The sequence below is a fragment of the Balaenoptera ricei genome, chromosome 4, assembly GCF_028023285.1.
Source record: "Balaenoptera ricei isolate mBalRic1 chromosome 4, mBalRic1.hap2, whole genome shotgun sequence".
NCBI lineage: Eukaryota > Metazoa > Chordata > Mammalia > Artiodactyla > Balaenopteridae > Balaenoptera > Balaenoptera ricei.
Window position 1 is genome coordinate 132,260,303 of NC_082642.1, and position 27,375 is coordinate 132,287,677.

The following is a 27,375-nucleotide window of genomic DNA, read 5'->3' on the forward strand; positions in this document are numbered from 1 at the left end:
ATACTTATAGGGCGACATACTATATGATTCCATTTATATAATGTTCTGGAAAGGGCAAATCTAGGTGCAGAGGTTGTCAGAGAGTGGGCATGGGGGGTTGAAAATAAAGGGGCAGCACAAGGCAGTTTTTATGATTGATGGAAGTGTTTTGTATCTTAATTGTGGTGGTGGTTATATGACTCTATGCACTTATTAAAACTCATAGAACTGTATACCAAAAAGAGTACATTTTACTTATTAAGTAAAGTTTTTAAAAGTAGATTTAGTTCAGCTTTTCTCAGGCAGTCATCCGGGTACCTCCGCTTGAATATCCCTCTCAGTCCCTAAGTTTGAAAGCCTAGTCCACTGGAAAAGCTCAGAAGAACTATGTTGTTGGTGTAGTCTCTATCATAGTTTGTTACAGAGAGCTAATTACTCATTGAGTAGATACACAGTTTAGTCTGGACCGTAAGGCATCATATTTTTATAACTCACATTCCCAGTGATTTGGCAGTGCTAATTCTCATTGATTGCACATTATCTGTATGGACAGATCTAAATGGGAAAAGCAACTAAATGGCTGCTGCAATTATCTAGGTAATTAAACTCAAGGCACACATTTCATCCAAGCATCTGTTAGCATCCACAGCCAACAGGGAATGTTAAGAGTTCTGTTAACCACCCACAAAATGTATTTTAGGGTTTTTCTTCCCCGTGAGTAGAAGTAATTGCATCTAAATTTTGTAAATTTAGTCAGTTTTCATAGTCTATCCACTGTTTAGATTTTACATAAAAATTAAAATGACACGCATGCTTATTTTTTTCTCTGTGGCGTATCCCAATGACTTTACCGCATTTCTTACTTAACCAATGAAGGAGTTGTATATAACACTTGTCTGGGTAAAACACGATTAAGGAGACAGTGAATCAAATATAATAGTGGACATACCTGTCTGCCTTTACACTTTCTTTTCCTCTTACAAGTGACTTGAAAAAGAGAAATAAATGGAGCAACCTATGACTGTCGGTAGGGTCACTGACATTCTGGGTCAAGGTGTGAACATCATGTGGTGAGGTAAAAGATTTGAAAATGTTCTTTCTATGAATATAAAAAAGGCACTTGTTTAAAGTGCCGATAGTTGTCTATGCATGGATAGTGTTTATGAAAAACAAAACTTGGGGGAAAAGTATTCAACATAAAGGAAAATCTAAGTTGAATATTCTATAAAAGATGAAATATATTGAGTTATTAACTTACAGTTAAAAAGAGAAAAATTGCTTATAACCAGCTACATGATGTTGCACAGCTCAAAGTCCAATGTGGTCACATTATTATCTGTGTGAACAGTGACCCTTGAAGCTATTATTGCAGTGAATAAGCTGCATGATTCTACACAAAAAGCCTGCTTATAATTCAATGTAAATAATTAAATTCATGATTCAACTATAGCATGTGTGATTATAAGTATGACAAAATATTAACAGTGTTATCTCTTAGTTGTAGGATTATATATGAATTAAATTTTCCAAATGTTCCACAGTGGGAATAATTGACTATATTAATTAGTGAAAAACTGTTTATTCCTATAAAAAGAGCAGCAACTAAAAGCAAAGAAAACAACAAATGAAAAAAGCCAAGAAAAGTTTGGCTTCAAGTCATTGTGAAGGCACTTCTCAGCTGAGAAACCTTAGACATGTTATAAAACCTCTGAGTTTCTGTTCCCTTACTAGTAAAACAAAGAAAATACTTAACTCATGGAGTTGTTGCAAAAATTGTAAAAATAGCATTTGGGATGTAGTAGATGCTAAATAAATTTAACCACTATAATTCATCTTGAAAGCAGTTCACTAATATTAAAACAAACTTCTCTGGGATATCCTTTTAATGCCTAAATCTTCAAAGAAGTCATCAATCCTTTGTACACAATAATGTTTCCTTAAATCACATGCATCATCCAAAACATGCATCTTGGAAAAAAACCTAAAAATCCTCCTTCTTATATACTAGTTCCCTAAAGGAGAAGGTTAAATTGAGTTTAGGGCAAATAACTCACAAGATACATTCCACTTTATGAGATAAATCTGCAATCAATCCAGATTTCTTTTTCTGAAGTTCTTAACTCTGCTGAGAGTCTTCCTATATCCCCCAAAACTCTGATGGGTGAGGATTCTGATCACTACATTATAAGAGTGGGAAGTGTGGTAGAAGTGAATAGAGAGTTTGGATAAAAAGTTTACAAAGTATTAATGAATGAAACTTGTACAAAAAGGTAGGGGTGTTTTTATGGTTGGAGAATGTGACATAGTTTCACAGAATTATTGGGAATAAAGCATTTTATTGATGAATTACTTCAGCAAAACAGGCCGATATTTTGCATATAATTATGGGCTTGGCCAGTCTATTGCTTGAGCTGTGTATTTGTAGATAAAAGGAGGTATAAGAAGAGTTAAATTGGGGACCAACAAGAGAAGGGAATAAAAATGAAACGAAAGGATTGCTACTAACTGAGCATCTGCTATGAGCCGAATGTATACTTCACATATATAATGTCACTGAAAACATATGGAACATATTGCAAGGCAAATATAGAAAGAAAAGCAACTATTTTGTGAACACGGGTTGATTGTAAAATGCATTTATATTTATATATTTATTTGTGTAATGTACTTTTAATCAAATTTTGTTAAGATTTGTGTCAATTATTGGGTATTTATATAATAACTATAATTGTATCTTACAGCATAGTTAGTGAAAATATATGTGCTGTAGTTTTTAGGATTATAACCTGAAATTTCTTGCTTACATTGTCCAATTACACAATTACCATTTAAAATTATGTCATAACTTTAGGCAAATTAAAAAGATAATCACTTATCTTAATTATCAAATATTTTTTAAAAACTTATTTAACTGCAACAAAATTTTAATCTAAGATAAATAATTTTAGAAGTAGAATATGAATGAAGTATCTTGTCCCTAAATATGGTAAATAAAATATTGAATTTCTAAAAATATTTAGGTATAGTAACCTTTTTGTTCAATACTCTAATGGTATACAAAAGAAGCTCATTTCCAGTCATCCTAAAACCTTATTCTTATATGAGGCATAGTTTACATTACATATAGAAACACGCAGTGGCTATTCACACTGTTGACATTGTTTGGAGTTCTTTATCTGTGTCACCTCTTAACATTACACAGACCTAGAGCACCATTTGAGGACCCCCAAGAAAATGGGCTGTGGATAGTGAAGATGGAGGACAGGCTTCAGAATGAGTGAACAAACTTTGTAAAAATGTAAAACAGTTTTGCCAAAATTGTTACCTTTAAACGCCCTTCACAATTCTAGCGTTCCAATCCCCACATTCTCCCAAAGTACCCTTGGCCTTTTAACCGGGCAGTTTAAAAGACAAAAAATGAAGTGTTAATGACTTCAGCGCAAATAGTATAACTGTAAATTGGTTTTCTGAGGTTACTCTCTAAAGACAGTTCTTTGGCTGTTCTTAACCAAATACTTACCCTCATTAAATCTAAGCTTCATGTATAATATTTTCAAAAGAATCTTGAAACTATTTAATGAAATGAAATACTAAATTAACAAGAGAAGTTACCATGAAGTAAGTAATGCATAGAGGCCAAAGCTACAGAATTATAGATTTAAATGTTTAATTAATTTGAAAAAGGACAAACGTCTAAATTTATACATAAACCCTCATGATACTGGAGTAAATTATTTGAGGAGTTACTTCAATGTTTAATCTCACATTGTCTTGTCAGTCAAAATATTACATTATAGTCATGCAGAACTATAAACATACCTATTTAAAAAACTTAACTTACCCCCGAATTGTTTGAAGTATCCAGACCCTGAAAGATCTGAATTTGAGTGCTCTAGCTTAGCTATTCATTTATTGCTTTCATTCACAAGTTAATTGTGTCAGCTAGTCAGAATTATATTTTTTAGTTAAATCAATATTTAACTTTAGTAAGATATATTACAAGCCAGACAGTCAATGTTTAATTAATGTTTTGCTGACTTATCAAAATATTTTCAGTCTCTCTGTAGTGGTCTGTTCTTTTTGCCACCAAGCATCTATCCCTTTCGGGTAATATTACCATCATCATTCTTTACCCCACTCTCAATCTATAAACTTTGGATGAACTTGATCCCATCTTGTCTCAGAGTTAAGCATAAAACACTGAAAGAACTTATTTCCCTGGCCGATCAGAAGAATATAATTCCCCAAGCACAGTGTTCAAAGATAGGTACTTGCCCAATCAAAATCAGTGAGATGCAGTGGGACCTTAAAACTTTTATTTTCCCCCTGAGGGGTGTGAACATGGAATCAGGTAGGTATGATAGTTACCTATCATAGTACCTATTACCATCATAGTGTTAGCTAACACATGCATCACATCACATAATTACCATTTAGTTTGTGGTGAGAACATTTAACATCTACTGTATTAGCAACTTTCAAGTATATAATACAATATCTGTTAACTATAATCACTCTGCTGTACATTAGTTCCCCAGAACTTATTCATCTTATAACTGGAATCTTGTACTCTTTGACCAACATCTCTTTTCCTCCGCCTCCCAAGCTCTAGTTAACCACCATTCTAGTCTCTGGGTCTATAAGTTCAGCTTTTTTAGCTTCCACATGTGATATCATACAGTATTTCTCTTTCTCTGTCTGACTTATATCACTTAGCATAGTGTGCCCAAGATTCATCCATGTTGTCACAAACTGCTGGATGTCTTCTTCCCTGTGGCTGAATAATATTCCATCACACACACACACATATACGCACACACACACCCCTTCCACATCTTTTTTTTTTTTTAACACCCCTTTCACATCTTTTTTTTTTTTAACATGTTTATTGGAGTATAATTGCTTTACAATGGTGTTGTTAGTTTCTGCTTTATAACAAAGTGAATCAGCTATACATATACATATATCCCCATATCTCTTCCCTCTTGTGACTCCCTCCCTCCCACCCTCCCTATCCCACCACTCTAGGTGGTCACAAAGCACCAAGCTGATCTTCCTGTGCTATGCAGCTGCTTCCCACTAGCTATCAGTTTTACATTTGGTAGTGTATATATATCCATGCCACTCTCTCACTTCGTCCCAGCTTACCCATCCTCCTCCCCGTGTCCTCAAGTCCATTCTCTACATCTGCGTCTTTATTCCTGTCCTGCCCCTAGGATATTCAGAACTATTTTTTCTTTTTTTTTTTTAGATTCCATATATATGTGTTAGCATACGTTATTTGTTTTTCTCTTTCTGACTTACTTAACTCTGTATGACAGACTCTAGGTCCATCCACCTCACTACAAATAACTCAATTTCGTTTCTTTTTATGGCTGAGTATTTCACTGTATATATGTGCCACATCTTCTTTATCCATTCCTCTCGTGATGGACACTTAGGATGCTTCCATGTCCTGGCTATTGTAAATAGAGCTGCAATGAACATTGTGGTACATGACTCTTTTTGAATTATGGTTTTCTCAGGATATATGCCCAGGAGTGGGATTGCTGGGTCATATGGTAGTTCTATTTTTAGTTTTTAAAGGAACCTCCATACTGTTCTCCATAGTGGCTGTATCAATTTACATTCCCACCAACAGTGCAAGAGGGTTCCCTTTTCTCCACACCCTCTCCAGCATTTATTGCTTGTAGATTTTTTGATGATGGCCATTCTGACTGGTGTGAGATGGTATCTCATTGTAGTTTTGATTTGCATTTCTCTAATGATTAATGATGTTGAACATTCTTTCATGTGTTTTTTGGCAATCTGTATATCTTCTTTGGAGAAATGTCTTTGGAGAAGTTTAGGTCTTCTGCCCATTTTGGGATTGGGTTGTTTTTTTGATACTGAGTTGCATGAGCTGCTTGTAAATTTTGGAGATGAATTCTTTGTCAGTTGCTTCATTTGCAAATATTTTCTCCCATTCTGAGGGTTGTCTTTTCGTCTTGTTTATGGTTTCCTTTGCTGTGCAAAAGCTTTTAAGTTTCATTAGGTCCCATTTGTTTATTTTTGTTTTTATTTCATTTCTCTAGGAGGTGGGTCAAAAAGGATCTTGCTGTGATTTATGTCATAGAGCGTTCTGCCTATGTTTTCCACTAAGAGTTTTATAGTGTCTGGCCTTACATTTAGGTCTTTAATCCATTTTGAGTTTATTTTTGTATATGGTGTTAGGGAGTGTTCTAATTTCATTCTTTCACATGTAGCTCTCCAGTTTTCGCAGCACACCTTATTGAAGACGCTCTCTTTTCTCCATTGTATATTCTTGCTTTCTTTATCAAAAATAAGGTGACCGGATGTGCGTGGGTTTATCTCTGGGCTTTCTATCCTGTTCCATTGATCTATATTTCTGTTTCTGTGCCAGTACCATACTGTCTTCATTACTGTAACTGTGTAGTATAGTCTGAAGTCAGGGAGCCTGATTCCTCCAGCTCTGTTTCTCTTTCTCAAGATTGCTTTGGCAATTCGGGGTCTTTTCTGTCTCCGTACAAATTTTAAGATTTTTTGTACTAGTTCTGTGAAAAATGCCATTAGTAGTTTGATAGGGATTGCATTGAATCTGTAGATTGCTTTGGGTAGTATAGTCATTTTCACAGTGTTGATTCTTCCAATCCAAGAACACTGTATATCTCTCCATCTATTTGTATCATCTTTAATTTCTTTCATCAGTGTCTTATAGTTTTCTGCATACAGGTCTTTTGTCTCCTTAGGTAGGTTTATTCCTAGGTATTTTATTCTTTTTGTTGCAATGGTAAATGGGAGTGTTTCCTTAATTTCACTTTCAGATTTTTCATCATTAGTGTATAGGAATGCAGAGATTTCTGTGCATTAATTTTGTATCCTGCTACTTTATCAAATTCATTGATTAGCTCTAGTAGTTTTCTGGGAGCATCTTTAGGATTCTCTATGTATAGTATCATGTCATCTGCAAAGAATGACGGCTTTACTTCTTCTTTTCCGATTTGGATTCCTGTTATTTCTTTTTCTTCTCTGATTGCTGTGACTAACACTTCCAAACCTATGTTGAATAATAGTGGTGAGAGTGGGCAACCTTGTCTTGTTCCTGATCTCAGTGGAAATGGTTTCAGTTTTTCACCTTTGAGGACGATGTTGGCTGTGGGTTTGTCATATATGGCCTTTATTATGTTGAGATAAGTTCCCTCTATGCCTACTTTCTGGAGGGTTTTTATCATAAATGGGTGTTGAATTTTGTCAAAAGCTTTTTCTGCGTCTATTGAGATGATTATATGGTTTTTCTCCTTCAATTTGCATCTTGGCTTTCTGGTGGGCAGGACCGTGTCCGGTGGTGTGTTTTGGGGTGTCTGTGACCTTATTATGATTTTAGGCCGCCTCTCTGCTAATGGGTGGAGTTGTATTCCTGTCTTGCTAGTTGTTTGGCATAGGGTGTCCAGGACTGTAGCTTGCTGGTCGTTGAGTGGAGCTCGGTCTTGGCGTTGAGATGGAGATCTCTGGGAGATTTTCACCATTTGATATTATGTGGAGAAGGGAGGTCTGTGATGGACCAATGTCCTGAACTCAGCTCTCCCACCTCAGAGGCACAGGCCTGATGCCTGGCCAGAGCACCAAGGCCCTGTCATCCACGTGGCTCAGAATAAAAGGGAGAAAAAAAGAAAGTAAGAAAAATACAAAAAAAAAAATAAAGTTATTGTAATAAAAAATAATTATTAAAAATAAAAAAAATTTAAAAAGTAATTAAAAAAAAGAAAGAAGAGAGCGACCAAATCAAAAAACAAATCCACCAATGATAACCAGCACTAAAAATTATACTAAAAAAAAAAAAAAACGGACAGACAGAACCCTAGGACAAATGGTAAAAGCAAAGCTATTCAGACAAAATCACACACAGAAGCATATACATACACACTCACAAAAAGAGAAAAAGGAAATATATATATATATCGTTGCTCCCAAAGTTCACCGCCTCAATTTGGGATGATTCGTTGTCTATTCAGGTATTCCACAGATGCAGGTACATCCAGTTGATTGTGGAGATTTAATCCGCTGCTCCTGAGGCTGCTGGGAGAGATTTCCCTTTCTCTTCTTTGTTCGCACAGCTCCCAGGGTTCAGCTTTGGATTTGGCCCCGCCTCTGCATGTAGGTCACTTGAGGGCGTCTGTTCTTCACTCAGACAGGATGGGATTGAAGGAGCAGCTGATTAGGGGGCTCTGGCTCACTCAGGCCAGGGGGAGGGAGGGGTACGGATGTGGGGCGAGCCTGCGGCAGAGGGTGGCGTGACGTTGCAGCAGCCTGAGGTGCGCCGTGTGTTCTCCCGGGGAAGTTGTCCCTGGATCATGGGACCCTGGCAGTGGCGGGCTGCACAGGCTCCCAGGAGGGGCGGTGTGGACAGTGACCTGTGCTCGCACACAGGCTTCTTGGTGGCGGCAGCAGCAGCCTTAGCGTCTCATGCCCGTCTCTGGGGTCCGCGCTGATAGCCGCGGCTCACGCCTGTCTCTGGAGCTCTTTTAGGTGGTGCTCTGAATCCCCTCTTCTCGCGCACCCCGAAATAATGGTCTCTTGCCTCTTACGCAGGTCCAGGCTTTTTCCCGGACTCCCTACCGGCTAGCTGTGGTGCGCTAACCCCTTCAGGCTGTGTTCACGCCGCCAGCCCCAGTCCTCTCCCTGCGATCCAACCAAAGCCCGAGCCTCAGCTCCCAGCCCCGCCTGCCCCGGTGGCTGAGCAGACAAGCCTCTCGGGCTGGTGAGTGCTGCTCGGCGCCGACCCTCTGTGCGGGAATCTCTCCACTTTGCCCTCCGCACCCCTGTGGCTGCGCTCTCCTCCGTGGCTCCGAAGCTTCCCCCCTCCGCCACCCGCAGTCTCCGCCCGCGAAGGGGCTCCTAGTGCGTGGAAACCTTTCCTCCTTCACGGCTCCCTCCCACTGGTGCAGGTCCCGTCCCTATTCTTTTGTCTCTGTTTTTTCTTTTTTCTTTTGCCCTACCCAGGTACGTGGGGAGTTTCTTGCCTTTTGGGAGGTCTGAGGTCTTCTGCCAGCGTTCAGTAGGTGTTCTGTAGGGGTTGTTCCACATGTAGATGTATTTCTGATGTATTTGTGGGGAGGAAGATGATCTCCACGTCTTACTCTTCCGCCATCTTGAAGCTCCTCCATATCTTCTTGATCCATTCATCCTTTGATGGATACTTAGGTGGTTTCCATATCCTGGCTATTGTGAATAATGCTGCAATAAATATGGGAGTACAGATATCTCTTCAGTCTTCAATATCCTGTTCTCATTTCCTTTGGATATATACCCAGAACGTAGAGTTGCTGAATCATATGGTAGTTCTGTTTTCAATTTTTTGAGGAACCTCCATAGTGTTTTCCATAGTGGCTGCAACAATTTACATTCCTACCAACGGTTCACAAGGGTTTCCTTTCCTCCACATCCTAGCCAACACTTATCTCTTGTCTCTTTGATGATAGCCATTCTAATAGGTGTGAAGTGGTTTTGACTTACATTCCTCTGATGATTACTGATATCTGTTTTATTTCTAAACTGGCATACAATGAAGAAAACCCAAATGGCAATATTTAATCTATCTATTTTTTTATTAATTAATTTATTTTTATTTATTTTTTTGGCTGCGTTGCATCTTCGTTGCTGTGCGCAGGCTTTCTCTAGTTGCAGCAATGGGGGGGGGCTACTCTTCATTGCAGTGTGTGGGCTTCTCATTGCGGTGGCTTCTCTTGTTGCGGATCATGGGCTGTAGGCATGTGGGCTTCAGTAGTTGTGGCACGTGGGCTCAGTAGTTGTGGTTCGTGAGCTGTAGAGCACAGGCTCAGTAGTTGTGGTGCACGGGCTTAGTTGCTCCACGGCATGTGGGATCTTCCTGGACCAAGGATTGAACCTATGTCCCCTGCATTGGCAGGCGGATTCTTAACCACTGCGCCACCAGGGAAGTCACTATCTATTCTTTTTTGAGCTATAAATCAGATAACTACTAATTGAAGATAAAATATAAAATCCTCAGTGATTTTTTGGAGGAACCAAAGATCTCAATTCTAATAACTACCACAAACTATTATTTGCCTCTTTGTTTTTAAGGAGTCTATAATTTTTAAAAATTCAAGAGGTAGATATGGAAATAATTTTAAAATCACATCATCAACTTCAAAATCCAAAAACAATTTCTTGTTTAAATATTAAAATATTCAACAATTTCACTTTTTGTAAACACTACAGTTTTTACTATATGCTAATTTTTCTACATAGTAATCAAGAAGAGCAATAATTGTTAAAGTATACAGCAAATTACAACTTCTTAAGAAAGTCCTTCACTTAGTATCGTATAAATTTATCAAGATCCCTTTATAAGAGAAAATAATTTCATTAAGTTTTTTCTAATTATGGCATACATATATTTTTGTTATATTAAAAATGAGTCATTAACCATTATGTTATGGTAATTTTGCCATTTTAATGGTTGCCTAACATTTCATATTGTGGATATTCCATAATAAATTTATCAAGTGCCTCATTGTTGAGCAGTTAATTTATTTCTAATTTTCAGCATTATAAATTAGACTGTGAAAAGAGTTCTCTTCTATACAAATATTTATGTGCATTTCTGATATTGTATCTATTTCACAAACATTTGTGTAACCCTTATTCTATGTCAGACAATATTTTATATCCTTTATAAATGTTACAATATTTAACCTTAGTAGTGAAGTTGATTATCACTACGCTCATTTTACAGATTAAAAAACTGAGACACAGAAGGATTAATCAATTTGACAAGGTCACAGAACTACCAAGGAACTGAACTAAAGTGAAAACTCAGGCACTCTGAACATTACCCTATGCTACCTAGTCTCTGAAGTATAAGTTCTAGAAGAAGAAATAACAGGCTAGAAGTATTAACATTTGAGGAGTCTTGACATATTTTGCTAAATTCTTTCCAGAATGTGCTTATAAGTTTACACACCTACCAGCAGTGAAACAGTGGAAATTTCTGTATAACTTCAGCAACAACAGATTTTTTCTTTTTCCAATTTGGGAAGCGATATATCTCATTGCCTTAATTTTAATTTATTTGAATACTATTGGGGTTACAAATTTTAAAATATGACTATTAGCCATTTATTCCTTTAATTTTTTAAACTGCTCTTTGTCAATTTATTTATTTCTGTGGTTCTTCATTCAACTATTCACTTAGTGTCTATTTTGTACCAGGCACAGTTGAAGTACTTGTGTGAACAAAATGGATAAAATCAATGTCCTTAAGGAACTTAAATTCTACATGGGGAGAGACAACCAATAAACAACAAACATAATAAATAAGTATGTAGTATACTACCTATAAGTCCTATGAGGAAAAACAAAACTTGAGCAAGGTCAGGGAGATCAGGAGTGGTAGGATTGCTATATTGAAAAAATGACATCTGAGCAAAATCTTGAAGAGAAAGTTAGCCTTCTAGGGAAGGAAATTTTCAGGCAGAGGAAACAGCCAGTGCAAAGGTTCTAAGAAAGATCCTGCCTGGTATGTTCAAGGAGCAGCAAGGAGGCCTGCAATGCTGGAGCTAAAGAGCCAGTTCAGTGAAGGAAGAGCTGAGGTCAAGGAGGTATGGGATAGTGGAGGTGTAGCCCCCGAGTCAGGTGGGATTTGTAAACCATTGTGAGGGCTTTGGCTTTTATTGAGACTGTGATTGAATACTGGATATGTTTAGAAGGTAGGGTCAAAAGTTTTTATGATTGGATGTGGAGTGTAACAGAAAAAGATGTCTATGCTGAACCCAGGTTTTTTGACTAAGGCAACGAAAAAGATGTTTCTCTATGTTTTAACTGAGATGTGTCTTTCTGTATTTTTGTAAAAGGTATTAATATATAAATAATTGAAAGCCATTCTATATCCCATACATTATAAAAGTTTTCTTATTTTGTTTTTGTTAATAATGTTTGTGACATACAGATTTTATTTTTTTAATTTGTATGGAGGCAAATTGATTAATATTTTCCATTTAGTTTCTCTGTCTTGGCTTTCATTATTCTGCATACATAAACATTTGCCTATGTTTTCTCCTTACTGTTTTATATTTGATATGTTACTATATCTATAACTAATTTTGAATATGTTATAATTAAGACAAACTCTTTTTCAGTTGTCATTTATTCTTGTGTCATTACTTGAAAGGTTATTCACATCATCTACAAAATTACGTTTTGGAGTTTTCCTTTTACTCCCTTAAATGCATATATATTCTTCTGCCAGTATCAAACTTTTAAAATTATTGCTGTTTTGGAATTTGCTTTTCTGTTTCATAGTTAAAGTTATAAACACGACTCTCGTTATTCAAATTTTCTTGGCTCATCTCAAAAATTTGTTATTCCAAGTTAAGTAGGAAGAGCTAAGCCATCTCTTCTGGAGATTTTGATGGGAGTCATGTTAAATTTATAGGCGAGTTTAATAAGAATTGCCATTGCTACAGCATTAAATCTTCCATTCCATGAAGAAGTCTTTGAATACTTGCAGAATTCTATACTTATCACTCAATCTTAAAAATAAAATATATGAGTGGCTCTAAATGTTGCTCTCTTTTAGTTTCCTGGTTCTTAGTTCATTCTATCAATGAGATCTGTATCTTCTTCAGTTGAGGAGAGATTCTTTCATCATATCTGTAGTTACTTCTTCTGTTGTGTCTCCTCTTCAGCAATACTAGGTATCTACATTTTTGCATTTTAATTATTTTCCCAAAAAATTATTCCTCAATCTTCTCTATTATATTACCTTATTCTGTAGGTTATTAAAAATGAGTTTTCTACATTATAATTCTACTCTTTCTTGTTTTTAATGTTGACACTAAATTTGATGTTGACCTTAGTTTCTTAACTCTGTCAGTTCCATTTAATCACGGTCAGTTGCTTGATCATCTTGCTCTTCACTTGTTCCTTCACGGATTACTGTTTCCTTATATATTATTGAGAACACCAAGCAATTCTTTGTGAAATTTCCTGTAATAAATCTTTTAAAAAGTCAATCTTCTTTCTAAATCTTGATTGTTGGATCTTTCTTATGTTGCTGATGCTGAATTAGGCACCATTTTGTTGTGTTTTTCCTGTTCACCTCTGCTTGAACAATGAGAGATGAGTATCTAGCTCTGGCACTTGCCCGTATATACATTATCCTTGGTTCCTTTTACTGTACAGACGTATGGAACTAAATTTCTCTTTCTCATAGCGAGCTCATGTGCTGTTTTATATACAAAGATTCTAGCTAATGCCTGGCCGAAACTTACAGCATATGCTTCTTCTAGACTGAGGAAGAAACTCTTTTGTTTCTCTTTCCAGTTATGATATACAGGGAGAAGACTATATTCCAGAAGAATATAAATCCTTTACATTTAAGTGCCAGAAACAGAGCATGTAAAACTATAACAACTACACTTCTTTATTCATACTCAGCATCCTGAGGCTCAGAGAGGTATTAATGGAGGAGACTAGGGGAATATGATAGTGCAACAACCATGACCGGTTTAAAATCTATTTTTTGAGGACTACAAACTTCTATTTGTAGGACTACAGTTTCTATTCTTATATTTAGCATAGGTTTTCGTTGTTAAAATAATAGATACAGAGATCAGTTGAAAATTAAAAATCTTGCAGCTCTAGTCCTTTAAACATGACCCCCCCCAAACTTTCTCTTTCTCTGATATACTTTGGTAGGGAATGGTTTTGCTAATGTTCCTAACTGAAAATGTCCATATATTTTGGTATTTTTGTAAGTATTTCAGTCAAAGGCAAAAGTAAAATTACCCCTTTTTATCCCTCCATTACAATGACGTTTCACTCATCGACTTTTTTTTATAAATTTATTTATTTTTTTAGTTTTTGGCTGTGCTGGATCTTCGTTGCTGTATGCCGGCTTTCTCTAGTTGTGGCGAGCTGGGGCTACTCTTTGTTGTGGTGCGTGGACTTCTCACTGCGGTGGCTTCTCTTGTTGCGGAGCACGGGCTCTAGGCCTGCGGGCTTCAGTAGGTGCGGTGCTCGGGCTCAGTAGTTGTGGTGAGCTGGGGCTACTCTTCGTTGTGGTGTGCGGGCTTCTCATTGTGGTGGCTTTTCTCTTCTTGCGGAGCACGGGTACTAGGCCCGCGGGCTTCAGTAGTTGTGGTGCTCGGGCTCAGTAGTTGTGGCTCATGGGCTTAGTTGCTCCACGGCACGTGGGATCCTCCCGGACCGGGCTCGAACCCTGTGTCCCCTGCATTGGCAGGCGGACTCTTAACCACTGTGCCACCAGGGAAGTCCCCACTCATTGACTTTTGAATGACTATTCTCATACCAAAAGTTTACAAAATAACATACTTCAAAGAATTTTCCCAGTTCTCCTTTGTGAGATAGACCTCATCTAAATGCATATGCTTACCACTAATTATTTTTATTATTTTTATTCTCCAGAGATTCTTATTTACTGTGTTTGACATTCACAAAAAGGTAATTGGGAAATCAAGTATATAAATACAGGAACATAAACAGAGATAAAGAGAAAGTGTTGCAGTCAACCAAAGAAGAGAGATTTCTAGCAATCCAGAAACCCGTTGAAATGACTGATAAAGTTCTAAGGCAGACATTTGTCTCACTTTTTTCATGTTTATTGTGTCTCATGAAATGATTGTATGTGTTTTTTCTTTGCTTGGGTAATGTGATTCCAAAATGAATCTCATCTAAGCCAAAAAAAATTTTTGTATCTTTTAGATATTCCAATATTTATATAAAATACAATCTAAAATACACAATAAACAGATATTTGAGTACATGAATTTTTAAACCACTCCTTAGCAAAGCAATATTTTCAAGTTTAAGAGATAACATTGAAATCAAAATTTAGTTTTCTTACCTTTCTGGATATGTAAGTGATTTTAACTTGAGACGTTGAATAGTGTATTTGCATGTGGAACATTGCTGATTTGAGCTCTGAAAATATGCCAAACTAATGCTTGAAATATTTACAACATCATTTAAAAACTGAGCAAGAATCTTGAATTCTTGATGTTTACAAAATAATCTGTTCTTCCTAAACAGAAAATTTAATATCCCATCATATTAGTAATTCAAAACGTAATACAACTTCAAAATCAATATAATCTTATAAACATTAGATAGAAATACCAATATTATAGGGAAAAGGCCAAACAATAAAACATGTGGTGGTAAAGTATTTATTAAAATAATTTAAATAGTAATTAAAAACAAAATAAAATAATAATAATATATATATCCCCACACTCAAATATTTTGGGAAAACTTTTTTGAGAAAAAGTGGGACATCTTGTCTTTCCAACTTGATATCTAGATTGTACATATAACTAAGATTAGAGAAGTCACATTTCGCTTCTTTTTATAGGCCCCTGAACAACTATCTCTGTTCTTTGAATAGACTGGGCCCTCAAATAGTGATCCTTTGTTGTTCTGTGCCACTTTATCATTTCATGGGTCTGCCTGACTCCAAAGGAAACAGCAAAGGAGTATGAGGAGGAGGAGAAAGGTAAGAAAGAGGAGGAGGAGGAAAGAAAGGGAAGGGGGAAGGGAGGGAGGGTGGGTGGAAGATACAAAGGAAAGAAGGAAGGAAGGGGATGAAGGAAGGAGAGAAGAGAAGGAAAGGGAAAGAAAAGAGGAAAGGAAACTGAAAAAAAATCTGTTGAAATAATTTCTTCCTTTGAGGCAACAATGACTTACTTGAGCAAAGGTAACTATCACTCATAGAATAGCTGAAAAGCAACCAGCAGGACACCCAGCACTTCTGCCATCTTATATTTGTCCCTGCTCTCTTCTCCTTTTGATTCTCCCACAGCATCTAGATCCAAAAAAGGTTGTTATCACTCCCCTCAAAACCCATCCCTGCTCCCTTGTGGCAGTGACTACCTCCTCTTTCACAGAATATAATGTCATTGGTCATATCTCTAATTTCTGTCCAAGAGCTTATCTAGATTTCTCAGAGATACTTCAGAGTCAACATAGCCAGATGGAAACATGTTGTCTTCCCCCCAAAACTCACATCTACTCCACTGGTTCCAAATACCAACTGTGTGCTCCACCAAGCTTCTGCCCCCAGCTGAGCCCTGTCTGATGAGACCCAGACACATATACCCGCTGTTATTCACTATGTCTACTTGGATATCTCAAGGATGCCTAAAGCTCACTAAGTTCAAATTTAATGACATCTTCCCCAACACTCACCTCTCACCAAAAAAGAAAAAAAAAGAAAAAGAAAAAGAAAAACAAAAACCCTACAACAGGGGTCACCAAGCCCTGGGCTGCAGACCAGTACTGGTCCATGACCTGTTAGGAACTGGGCCGTACAGCAGGAGGTGAGTGGCAGCCGAGTGAGCGAAGCTTCATCTGCTGCTCCCCATCACTCGCATTACCACCTGAACCATCGCTAGCATAACCGGCTGAACTCCCCCTGCACCCCCACAGTCCTTGGAAAAAGTGTCGTCCACAAAACCGGTCCCTGGTGCCAAAAAGTTGGACACTGCTGCCCTAAAACTTAGAAATTTTCTTATAATTTTAAATGGCACCACTATCTATTGCCCAAGCCAGACAACTAGGCTTTGCCCTTGAGATCATCCTCTCTTTTTTATTTTTTAATTAAAAAAAATTTTTTTAGCATCTTTATTGTAGTATAGTTGCTTTACAATGTTGTGTTAGTTTCTGCTGTGTAACTAAGTGAATTAGCCATATGCATACATATATCCCCATATCCCCTCCATCTTGCGTCTCCCTCCCACCCTACTTATACCGCCACTCTAGGTGGTCACAAAGCACCGAGCTGATCTCCCTGTGCTGTGCAGGTGCTTCCCACTAGCTATCTATTTTACATTTGGTAGTGTATATATGTCAATGCTACTCTCTCACTTCGTCCCAGCTTATCCTTCCCCCTTTCTGTGTCCTCAAGTCCATTCTCTACGTCTGTGTTTTTATTCCTAACCTGCACCTAGGTTCATCAGAACCTTTTTTTTTGTTTGTTTCTTTTTTTTTAGATTCCATATATATGTGTTAGCATATGGTATTTGTTTTTCTCTTTCTGACTTACTTCACTCTGTATGACAGATTCTAGGTCCATCCACCTTACTACAAATAACTCAATTTCGTTTCTTTTTATAGCTGAGTAATATTTCATTGTATATATGTGCCACATCTTCTTTATCCATTCATCTGTCGATGGACACTTAGGTTGCTTCTGTGTCCTGGCTATTATAAATAGTGCTGCAATGAATATTGTGGTACATGACTCTTTTTGACTTATGGGTTTCTCAGGATATATGCCCAGTAGTGGGATTGCTGGGTCATATGGTAGTTCTATTTTTAGTTTTTAAAGGAACCTCCATACTGTTCTCCATAGTGGCTGTATCAATTTACATTCCCACCAACAATGCAAGAGGGTTCCCTTTTCTCCACACCATCACCAGCATTTATTATTTGTAGATTTTTTTATAATGGCTATTCTGACCGGTGTGAGGTGATACCTCATTGTAGTTTTGATTTGCATTTCTCTAATGATTAGTGATGTTTAGCATCCTTTCATGTGTTGGCAATCTGTATATCTTCTTCGGAGAAATGCCCATTTAGGTCTTCTGCCCATTTTTGGATTGGGTTATTTGGTTTTTTGATATTGAGCTGAATGAGCTGCTTGTATACTTTGGAGATGAATCCTTTGTCAGTTGCTTCATTTGCAAATATTTTCTCCCATTCTGAGGGTAGTCTTTCCATCTTGTTTATGGTTTCCTTTGCTGTGCAAAAGCTTTTAAGTTTCATTAGGACCCATTTGTTTATTTTTGTTTTTATTTCCATTTCTCTAGGAGGTGGGTCAAAAAGGATCGTGCTGTGATTTATGTCATAGAGTGTTCTGCCTATGATTTCCTCTAAGAGTTTTATAGTGTCTGGCCTTACATTTAGGTCTTTAATCCATTTTGAGTTTATTTTTGTGTATGGTGTTAGGGAGTGTTCTAATTTCATTCTTTTAAGCTGTCCAGTTTTCCCAGCACCACCCATTGAAGAGGCTGTCTTTTCTCCATTGTATATTCTTTCCTCCTTTATCAAAGATAAGGTGACCATATGTGCGTGGGCTTATCTCTGAGCTTTCTATCCTGTTCCATTGATCTATATTTCTGTTTTTGTGCCAGTACCATACTGTCTTCATTACTGTAACTGTGTAGTATAGTCTGAAGTCAGGGAGCCTGATTCCTCCACCTCTGTTTCTCTTTCTCAAGATTGCTTTGGCAATTCGGGGTCTTTTCTGTCTCCATACAAATTTTAAGATTTTTTGTTCTAGTTCTGTGAAAAATGCCATTGGTAGTTTGATAGGGATTGCATTGCATCTGTAGATTGCTTTGGGTAGTGTAGTCATTTTCACAGTGCTGATTCTTCTAATCCAAGAACATGGTATATCTCTCCATCTATTTGTATCGTCTTTAATTTCTTTCATCAATGTCTTATAGTTTTCTGCATACAGGTCTTTTGTCTCCTTAGATAGGTTTATCTCTATGTATTTTATTCTTTTTGTTGCAGTGGTAAATGGGAGTGTTTCCTTAACTTCTCTTTCAGATTTTTTGTCATTAGTGTAAGGAATGCAAGAGATTTCTGTGCATTAATTTTGTATCATGCTACTTTACCAAATTCATTGATTAGCTCTAGTAGTTTTCTGGTAGCATCTTTAGGATTCTCTATGTATAGTATCATGTAATTTGCAAACAGTGACAGTTTTACTTCTTCTTTTGTGATTTGGATTCCTTTTATTTCTTTTTCTTCTCTGATTGCTGTGGCTAAAACTTCCAAAACTATGTTGAATAATAGCAGTGACAGTGGGCAACTTGTCTTGTTCCTGATCTTAGTGGAAATGGTTTCAGTTTTTCACCATTGAGAACGATGTTGGCTGTGGGTTTGTCATATATGGCCTTTCTTATGTTGAGGTCGGTTCCCTCTATGCCTACTTTCTGGAGAGTTTTTATCAAAAATGGGTGTTGAATTTTGTCAGAGGCTTTTTCTGTGTCTATTGAGAATGATTTTTATCCTTCAATTCATTAATATGGTATATCACAATGACTGATTTGCATATATTGAAGAATCCTTGCATTCCTGGGGTAAATCCTACTTGATCATGGTGTATTCTCCTTTTAATGTGCTGTTGGATTCTGTTTGCTAGTATTTTGTTGAGGATTTTTGCATCTATGTTCATCAGTGATATTGGCCTGTAGTTTTCTTTTTTTGTGACATCTTTGTCTGGTTTTGGTATCAGGGTGATGTTGGCCTCGTAGAACGAGTTTGGGAGATTTCCTCCCTCTGCTATATTTTGGAAGAGTTTGAGAATGATAGATGTTAGCTCTTCTCTAAATGTTTGATAGAATTCGCCTGTGAAGCCATCTTGTCCTGGGCTTTTGTTTGTTGGAAGATTTTTAATCACAGTTTCAATTTCAGTGCTTGTGATTGGCTGTTTATATTTTCTATTTCTTCCTGGTTCAGTCTCAGAAGGTTGTGCTTTTCTAAGAATTTGTCCATTTCTTCCAGGTTGTCCATTTTATTGGCATAGAGTTGCTTGTAGTAATCTCTCATGATCCTTTGTATTTCTGCAGTGTCAGTTGTTACTTCTCCTTTTTCATTTCTAATTCTATTGATTGGAGTCTTCTCCCTTCTTTTCTTGATGAGTCTGGCTAATGGTTTATCAATTTTGTTTATCTTCTCAAAGAACCAGCTTTTATTTTTATTGATCTTTGGTATTGTTTCCTTCATTTCTTTTTCATTTATTTCTGATCTCATCTTTATGATTTCTCTCCTTCTGCTAACTTTGGGGTTTTTTGGTTCTTGTGTCTCTAATTGCTTTAGGTGTAAGTTTAGGTTGTTTGAAATGTTTCTTGTTTCTTGAGGTAGGATTGCATTGCTATAAAATTCCCTCTTACAACTGCTTTTGCTGCATCCCATAGGTTTTGGGTCGTCGTGTTTTATCATTTGTTTCTAGGTATTTTTTGATTTCCTCTTTGATTTCTTCAGTGATCTCTTGGTTGTTTAGTATAGCGTATTGTTTAACCTCCATGTGTTTGTATTTTTTACATTTTTTTTCCTGTAATTGATATCTAGTCTCATAGCATTGTGGTTGGAAAAGATACTTGATACGATTTCAGTTTTCTTAAATTTTCCAAGGCTTGATTTGTGATCCAATATATGATCTATTCTGAAGAATGTTCCATGAGCACTTGAGAAGAATGTGTATTCTGTTGTTTTTGGATGGAATGTCCTATAAATATCAATTAAGTCCATCTTGTCTAATGTGTTATTTAAAGCTTGTGTTTCCTTATTTATTTTCATTTTGCATGGTCTGTCCATTGGTGAAAGTGGGGTGTTAAAGTCCCGTACTATTATTGTGTTACCATCAATTTCCCCTTTTATGGCTGTTAGCATTTGCCTTATGTATTGAGGTCCTCCTATGTTGGGTGCATAAATATTTACAATTGTTTTATCTTCTTCTTGGATTGATCCCTTGATCATTATGTAGTGTCCTTCTTTGTCTCTTGTAATAGTGTTTATTTTAAAGTCTATTTTGTCTGATATGAGAATTGCTACTCCAGCTTTCTTCTGATTTCCATTTGCATGGAATATCTTTTTCCATCCCCTCACTTTCCATCTGTATGTGTCCCTAGGTCTGAAGTGGGTCTCTTGTAGACAGCATATATACAGGTCTTGTTTTTGTATCCATTCAGCCAGTCTATGTCTTTTGGTTGGAGCATTTAATCCATTTCCATTTAAGGTAATTATCGATATGTATGTTCCTATTACCATTTTCTTAATTGTTTTGGGTTTGTTATTGTAGGTCTTTTCTTTCTCTTGTGTTTCCTGCCTAGAGAAGTTCCTTTAGCATTTGTTGTAAAGCTGGTTTGAATTCTCTTAGCTTTTGCTTGTCTGTAAAGGTTTTAATTTCTCTGTCAAATCTGAATGAGATCCTTGCTGGGTAGAGTAATCTTGGTTGTAGGTTTTTCCCTTTCATCACTTTAAATATGTCCTGCCACTCCTTTCTGTCTGCTGAAAGATCAGCTGTTAACCTTATGGGGATTCCCTTGTATGTTATTTGTTGCTTTCCCCTTGCTGCTTTTAATATTTTTTCTTTGTATTTAATTTTTGATAGTTTGATTAATATGTGTCTTGGCGTGTTTCTCCTTGGATTTATCCTGTATGGGACTCTCTGCACTTCCTGGACTTGATTGACTATTTCCTTTCCCATGTTAGGGAAATTTTCAACTATAATCTCTTCAAATATTTTCTCAGACCCTTTCTTTTTCTCTTCTTTTCTGGGACCCCTGTAATTAGAATGTTGGTGCATTTAATGTTGTCCCAGAGGTCTCTGAGACTGTCCTCAGTTCTTTTCATTCTTTTTTCTTTATTCTGCTCTGCAGTAGTTATTTCCACTATTTTATCTTCCAGGTCACTTATCCGTTCCTCTGCCTCAGTTATTCTGCTATTGATTCCTTCTAGAGAATTTTTAATTTCATTTATTGTGCTGTTCATCATTGTTTGTTTGCTCTTTTGTTCTTCTAGGTCCTTGTTTAACGATTTTTTTATTTTCTCCATTCTATTTCCAAGATTTTGGATCATCTTTCCTATCATTACTCTGAATTCCTTTTCAGGTAGACTGCCTACTTCCTCTTCATTTGTTTGGTCTGGTGGGTTTTTACCTTGCTCCTTCATCTGCTGTGTAGTTCTCTGCCTTCTCATTTTGTTTAACTTACTGTGTTTGGGGTCTCCTTTTTGCAGGCTGCATGTTTGTAGGTCCTGTTGTTTTTGGTGTCTGCCCCCAGTGGGTGAGGTTGGTTCAGTGGCTTGTGTAGGCTTCCTGGTAGCGGGGACTGCTTATGTTCTGGTGAGTGAGGCTGGATCTTGTCTTTCTAGTGAGCAGGGCCGTGTCTGGTGGTGTGTTTTGGGGTGTCTCTGAACTTAGTATGATTATAGGCAGGCTCCCTGCTAATGGGTGGGGTTGTGTTCTTGTCTTGCTAGTTGTTTGGCATGGGGCCTCCAGCACTGCAGCTTGCTGGCCATTGGGTGGAGCTGGATCTTAGCATTGAGTCAGAGATCTCTGGGAGAGGTCTCCCCAATTGATATTATGTGGGGCCGGGAGGTCTCTGGTGGTCCAATGTCCTGAACTCGGCTCTCCCACCTCAGAGGCTCAGGTCTGACACCAGGCTGGAGCACCAAGACCCTGTCAGCCACATGGCCAGGTACATGGGCCCTGTCAGCCACATGGCCAGGTACGTGGGGATTTTCTTGCCTTTTGGCAAGTCTGAGGTCTTCTGCCAGTGTTCAGTAGGTGTTCTGTAGGAGTTGTTCCACCTGTAGATGTATTTTTGATGTATTTGTGGGGAGGAAGGTGATCTCCACATCTTACTCCTCTACCATCTTGCAGGTCCCCCCCCCATCCTCTCTTTGACTCCTACATCTAATCTATCCCATGTGCCTGCTGACTGTCTATGAAATATCCTGAATCTGCTTTGAATCCATCCTCATCCTCATTTTTCCATTTCCACTGTAAACACTTTATCTCAGGGCACCATTGTTTCTGGTCTTTATTCTTACAACAGCATCCTGTCTTTTCCCTCTCCAATCCACTGTGGTTAAATTGTTTTTCCAAAATTATAATCCAGTCCTGGCTCCAACCAGACTGCCCCAGTGCAAACACTTCATTGGTTTTCTCTTGCCCAGTGAATAAAATAGAAATCCTTGAACATGTCCTACAAGTTCTAATTCCTCCAAAATCTAAGTGTTTTTTACCTCTCTCATCATTCTCTTCCTTTCCCTGCCTCTATTCTCAGACATAATAAACTTCCTTCAGCTCCCAAAATGGACTATACTTTCCCCTGCTTCAGGAGTTTTGCCTTTGTTGGCCCCTCTGCCCAGAATGCAGCAGAGCGACTAACTCCTGCTCCTCATTTTGGTCTCAACTAATATAAAAAGGCCTTAGAGAAAGTTTTAGTGACCCCACTAACTATTTCACATTCCCTATTTTATGTTCCCGTACATACTATAATTTTCCTCAAGACATTTTTCACAGACAGATTTTTATTTACATATTTTTATAATTATTTGTTTTATATCCCTCATTAGACTGTAAATTTAATGAGGGTAGGATCATGTCTGTTTTTCTCATCATAGTATATTCAGCACCTAGTACAGTGCCTAGCTCAATATAGATATTCATTAAAAATTGTTTGGAAACAGGAATGATGAACATCATCATTTTATTTGTATTATGTATTTGCAAACTGCTAACTAGACAAAAATTATGAAAGGACAGAAATCTAATTTTCCCTAAATTTTTTCCTTAATTTCTAGTACAGTTCAAGAAATTTTATTGAATCATTAAATTGGCTCCTCTCCATGTATCTCCTAGCTCAGTAAATGGCACCATAATTCAAATAGTCGCCAAGCTTAAAACTCAAAGTCACTCCAGATTGGTTTTTTTCCCTTCACTTTCACATGTTTAATTAATCACAAAAACAAATCTACTGTAAATCCTAAAAACCCACTTCCACTGACTCGATCCAAGCCTCCATTATCTTTCATATAAATTATTACAATAGCAACCACTCTGGACTTGTTCCACACTAATCTCCCCATTACTCATCCATCTGGGGAGTCATTCTATCCTGAATACACAATATTGACACTCTCTGTTTAAAATCCTATATTGGCATATTAATATATTTGGCATCATCTTATGATGTGTAAGTGATTTTTAGTGACAGAGAAAAAATGATCACACTATCGCATTCAGTATAAAAATCAGAATGCAGAACACATTTGCAAAATGATCCTAATTTTGCTAAGTAAAAAAATAATGCAGGCATGTGCAGGGGCATGTAAAAGAAGAAGAAAGAGGAGGAAAAGGAAGAGATGAAGGTGGAAGAGAAGGAGAAGGAAGAGGAGGGGGAGGAAGAAGAAGAAGAGGAATGTTTATAAACCAAATAGTAATGTGAATATCCCTGGACAATGTAATTATAGATTATTCTCACTTTCTACTGTATAATATAACACATTTTCTACAGCAAAAAAAATTCCTACTCTAATTTTGAAAAGGGAAATAAAAGATCATTTAAAAGTCTCTGACTTCCCTGGCATCTAAAAGGGTTAAAATCCTAGAGCATGATTAAATTTATTAGCAAAGAATTATTAATAGAAACACAAGAAAGCCATTGGCCAGGCTTAGATGGGTAGATTTACCATGCGTATGGGTTTTATATTTTACATTGTTCATGAAAAATGCATTAATCAAGTGTTTGAATAAAAATGCATCAGTATTTCATGGTGTTCTGCATAGAACATGATTCTTGTAAAGGAAAGCAAGACTCACAATTTGTTTGCCTTCTGAACAAGTTTGAAACAACTGCTCTAGGACTGCAATCTGTGCTATTAATGAACTCACGTACTTTCCTATCCATGCCTTTGAAAGCACCATCTCCCATTCCCTGACTGCAATACCACCCTTTCAAATGCTTCCTTGCTTCTTTCTCTGTACTCCCATAGCATATAAGTGTTCTGCTACTATAAAACTTATTACTCAGAGCTGTAATTATGCATTAGTCTCCTCCAGGATTCTGTGACATCCTTGAGCACGGTAACATTACTATTTTAGTTTGGATCCCCATCATTTGGTGAAATGCCTGAATACGTTTGGTTGGTTCTGAATAACACTCGTTGAATACGTGAATTCAAAAGCTAACAAAGCATGTGTCTGATAAGAATAAGTGATGAATCATACGTATATGTGTGCATGGGTATATACATATATACACAATTCTAAGCAGTTTAAAGTAATAAACTGTTATGGGGTGATATTATTAGTTATTACAACACATTCTATCAGTGTTCAAAATTAGGTGGAAAGTTTCTTCTCTTCTTCTAACTCTTGTAGTAGCTAGATGTATCACATGAACAAGTTATTTAGTTTCTTTCGTATTCGGCATCTCCCTCCATAAAATGAATGAATTAGAATATGACACCAGAGATCCATTTAATATTTAACAGTTTAAGACTCACTGCATAGAAAATTTATACTATTTAGATTATCCTCCAAAAGCTCGAGAAAACATATTTTATAAAACAAAAAGATACTAAATTATACTTACTTATAGAGCCTTGGCTCTTCAACCATTCCAAGTTGGTTTAATAATTTAAATGTAATATAGCCATCCTTCATCGTTTTATCCAGAACAGTTATACTGAGAACAAAATAATAGGCTACAAAACAAAAACATGGAATGCAATTCATGTTATTTTTTAACTTTGTTTTGGTGCAGATATGCATGTAAATATAGATTTATGTAATCTAGGCATATATAATATCTGCAAATAATATTGAGAGGCACTCATTTGGTACATAAGTAATATATTTTACCTCTTGTTAATCTTTTTTTAATATTTATTTATTCGGCTGTGCCGGGTCTTGGTTGTGGCACGTGGCCTGTGGGATCTTTAGTTGTGGTTTGCAAACTCTTAGTTGCGAACTCTTAGTTCCTTGACCAGGGATCGAACCAGGCCCCCTGCATTGGGAGCACGTAGTCTTAGCCACTGGACTATCAGGGAAATTCCCTCTTGTTAATTTTTAACTAGTCTTGAAAATGAGGAATAAAAGCTTGCCAGACAGTCATGGGTATGGTGAAAAGTTGGTCAAATAATTAGTAAATACTAACTTGTCTGCAAATCGAAAAATATCAGAATTTAGGTCAATTAAACAATTTTTCTCTATCAATAGCACATCTAAGGTAAATATGATAAGGTTCCTTAATTATCTGATTAATAGTCCTAGCTAAATTTGCTTGACAAATATAATTCCCAATTTCACTGGTTGTTTCGGAATGACTGTAAAATTAGACAGTCCTACATAGAGTGAGGTCATAGTAGTTCTTTTTCAAAATGCCCATACAAAAAAATTGATATATCTTTCAGAGGCAAAGATGCTGAACTCATCCCTATACCCGATATTGTCTGGGCTACACAGAAAGTTCTTACTCTCCATGAATTTTCCCAATATTGTGCAAAACTCTTGGAAGACAATGTATATAAACAGAACATGGGATAGATGAACTTTTCTTGTGAAATACATATGTACTAAAATTGTGCATGCTAGCTGTTAAATGTTGCTACTAAACAGCCCAGAGTAACTTCCTGCCTATGCCAGATGCTTAGTACTACCTCAAATAAGTTAATGGATTTATAATTGACCCTCATCAACTGCTAACACAAAAGACATAAAGGAACACTTCTTACTTTGAAGTGACTGCCCAGCTTTAGATAAAATACTTTGGTCCCCTCACCCAAAAAAGTGGGTGCTCATACTTGTTCAGATGATTCCTGGCAGTATGATATATTGAGATGTTACATAATAAGCCTGCCTCCTGCTACAAACGTATAGAAATTATGGGTGTAAATTGAAAACACGACCAAGCTCAGATGAAGGAAGAGAAAATATCAGGAGACAGCAATGAAGAGAAATTAAAGGCAAGGCTTAAGAAGAACTGAAGCCCTGGATCTGCACGGGACTTGAGAACTGGGTGTAGCATGGAGACAAAGGATGAAGTGTCAATTTCCATGCTACAGCAGGAGACAACACTAAGTGATGGAGCTACAGTGAAAAACCTTACGCAGTCAGGGACCTTAGCTCTCTGCTTTGTCATTGAAAGAGAAACTTGAAAAATTCTTCCTATTGGTTGTGTATGGGTCTTAAGTGGAAAAATAAATTCCTTAAGACTAAATAAAACTCCAGGTAACACAGAATTTAAATTTACAAGTCCCCATTGGTTAAGGACCTCCAAAAATTTACATGAAAAATCCTCCAGTATTATGGTACCTAAATTCTGGAAAAAACAAAATCCAACTTGTTCTGAAGGGAGAATTTTGAAGAAGAGCAGACTGATGAGAGTTTTCTGTTAAAATGTGACATGAATCTTTATTTTGAAATAACACAAATATTTTTTCTTTAATAGAGATTTGAACTGACCACTGAGACTAGAAAATAACAACAAATCATGCATAAATTAATAGATGGATAAATAAATACATATATACATACATAAGTTTAACCAGAAGAAAAATATAGATTATCTGCAGGGAACAATTAGACTGCTAATAAATGAAAAAAAAATTATCTTAAAATGAGAGAATTAATATCTTCAAAGTACTCAATGAAAAAACTCTCAATGTAGAATTCTATTCTGGACTAAATTTACATTCCAGAGTAAGAAAAAGATAAGGACATTTTCAAGGAAACAAACAAACAAACTGAGAGACATTACTTAGTGAAAAGTCATTAAGGATCTATTTTAGCAAGATAGAAATTAAATCCCAAAGGAAGGAGTTGGGAAGGGAGGA

At 36.8% G+C, this 27,375-nt stretch overlaps 1 protein-coding gene across 2 annotated transcripts in view; it reads right to left on the reverse strand.

The window, feature by feature from the left end:
- The window catches only part of LIPI (lipase I), a 69,772-nt gene that overhangs the window by 4,380 nt on the left and 38,017 nt on the right, over positions 1-27,375 (reverse strand). For both annotated transcript variants that reach the window (XM_059922223.1, XM_059922222.1), the window contains exons 8-9: positions 25,134-25,245; positions 14,867-15,043 (exon numbers count right to left, since the gene is read on the reverse strand). In XM_059922223.1, the coding sequence (XP_059778206.1) occupies positions 14,867-15,043; positions 25,134-25,245 (289 nt within the window). The remainder of the gene's footprint in view (positions 1-14,866; positions 15,044-25,133; positions 25,246-27,375) is intronic.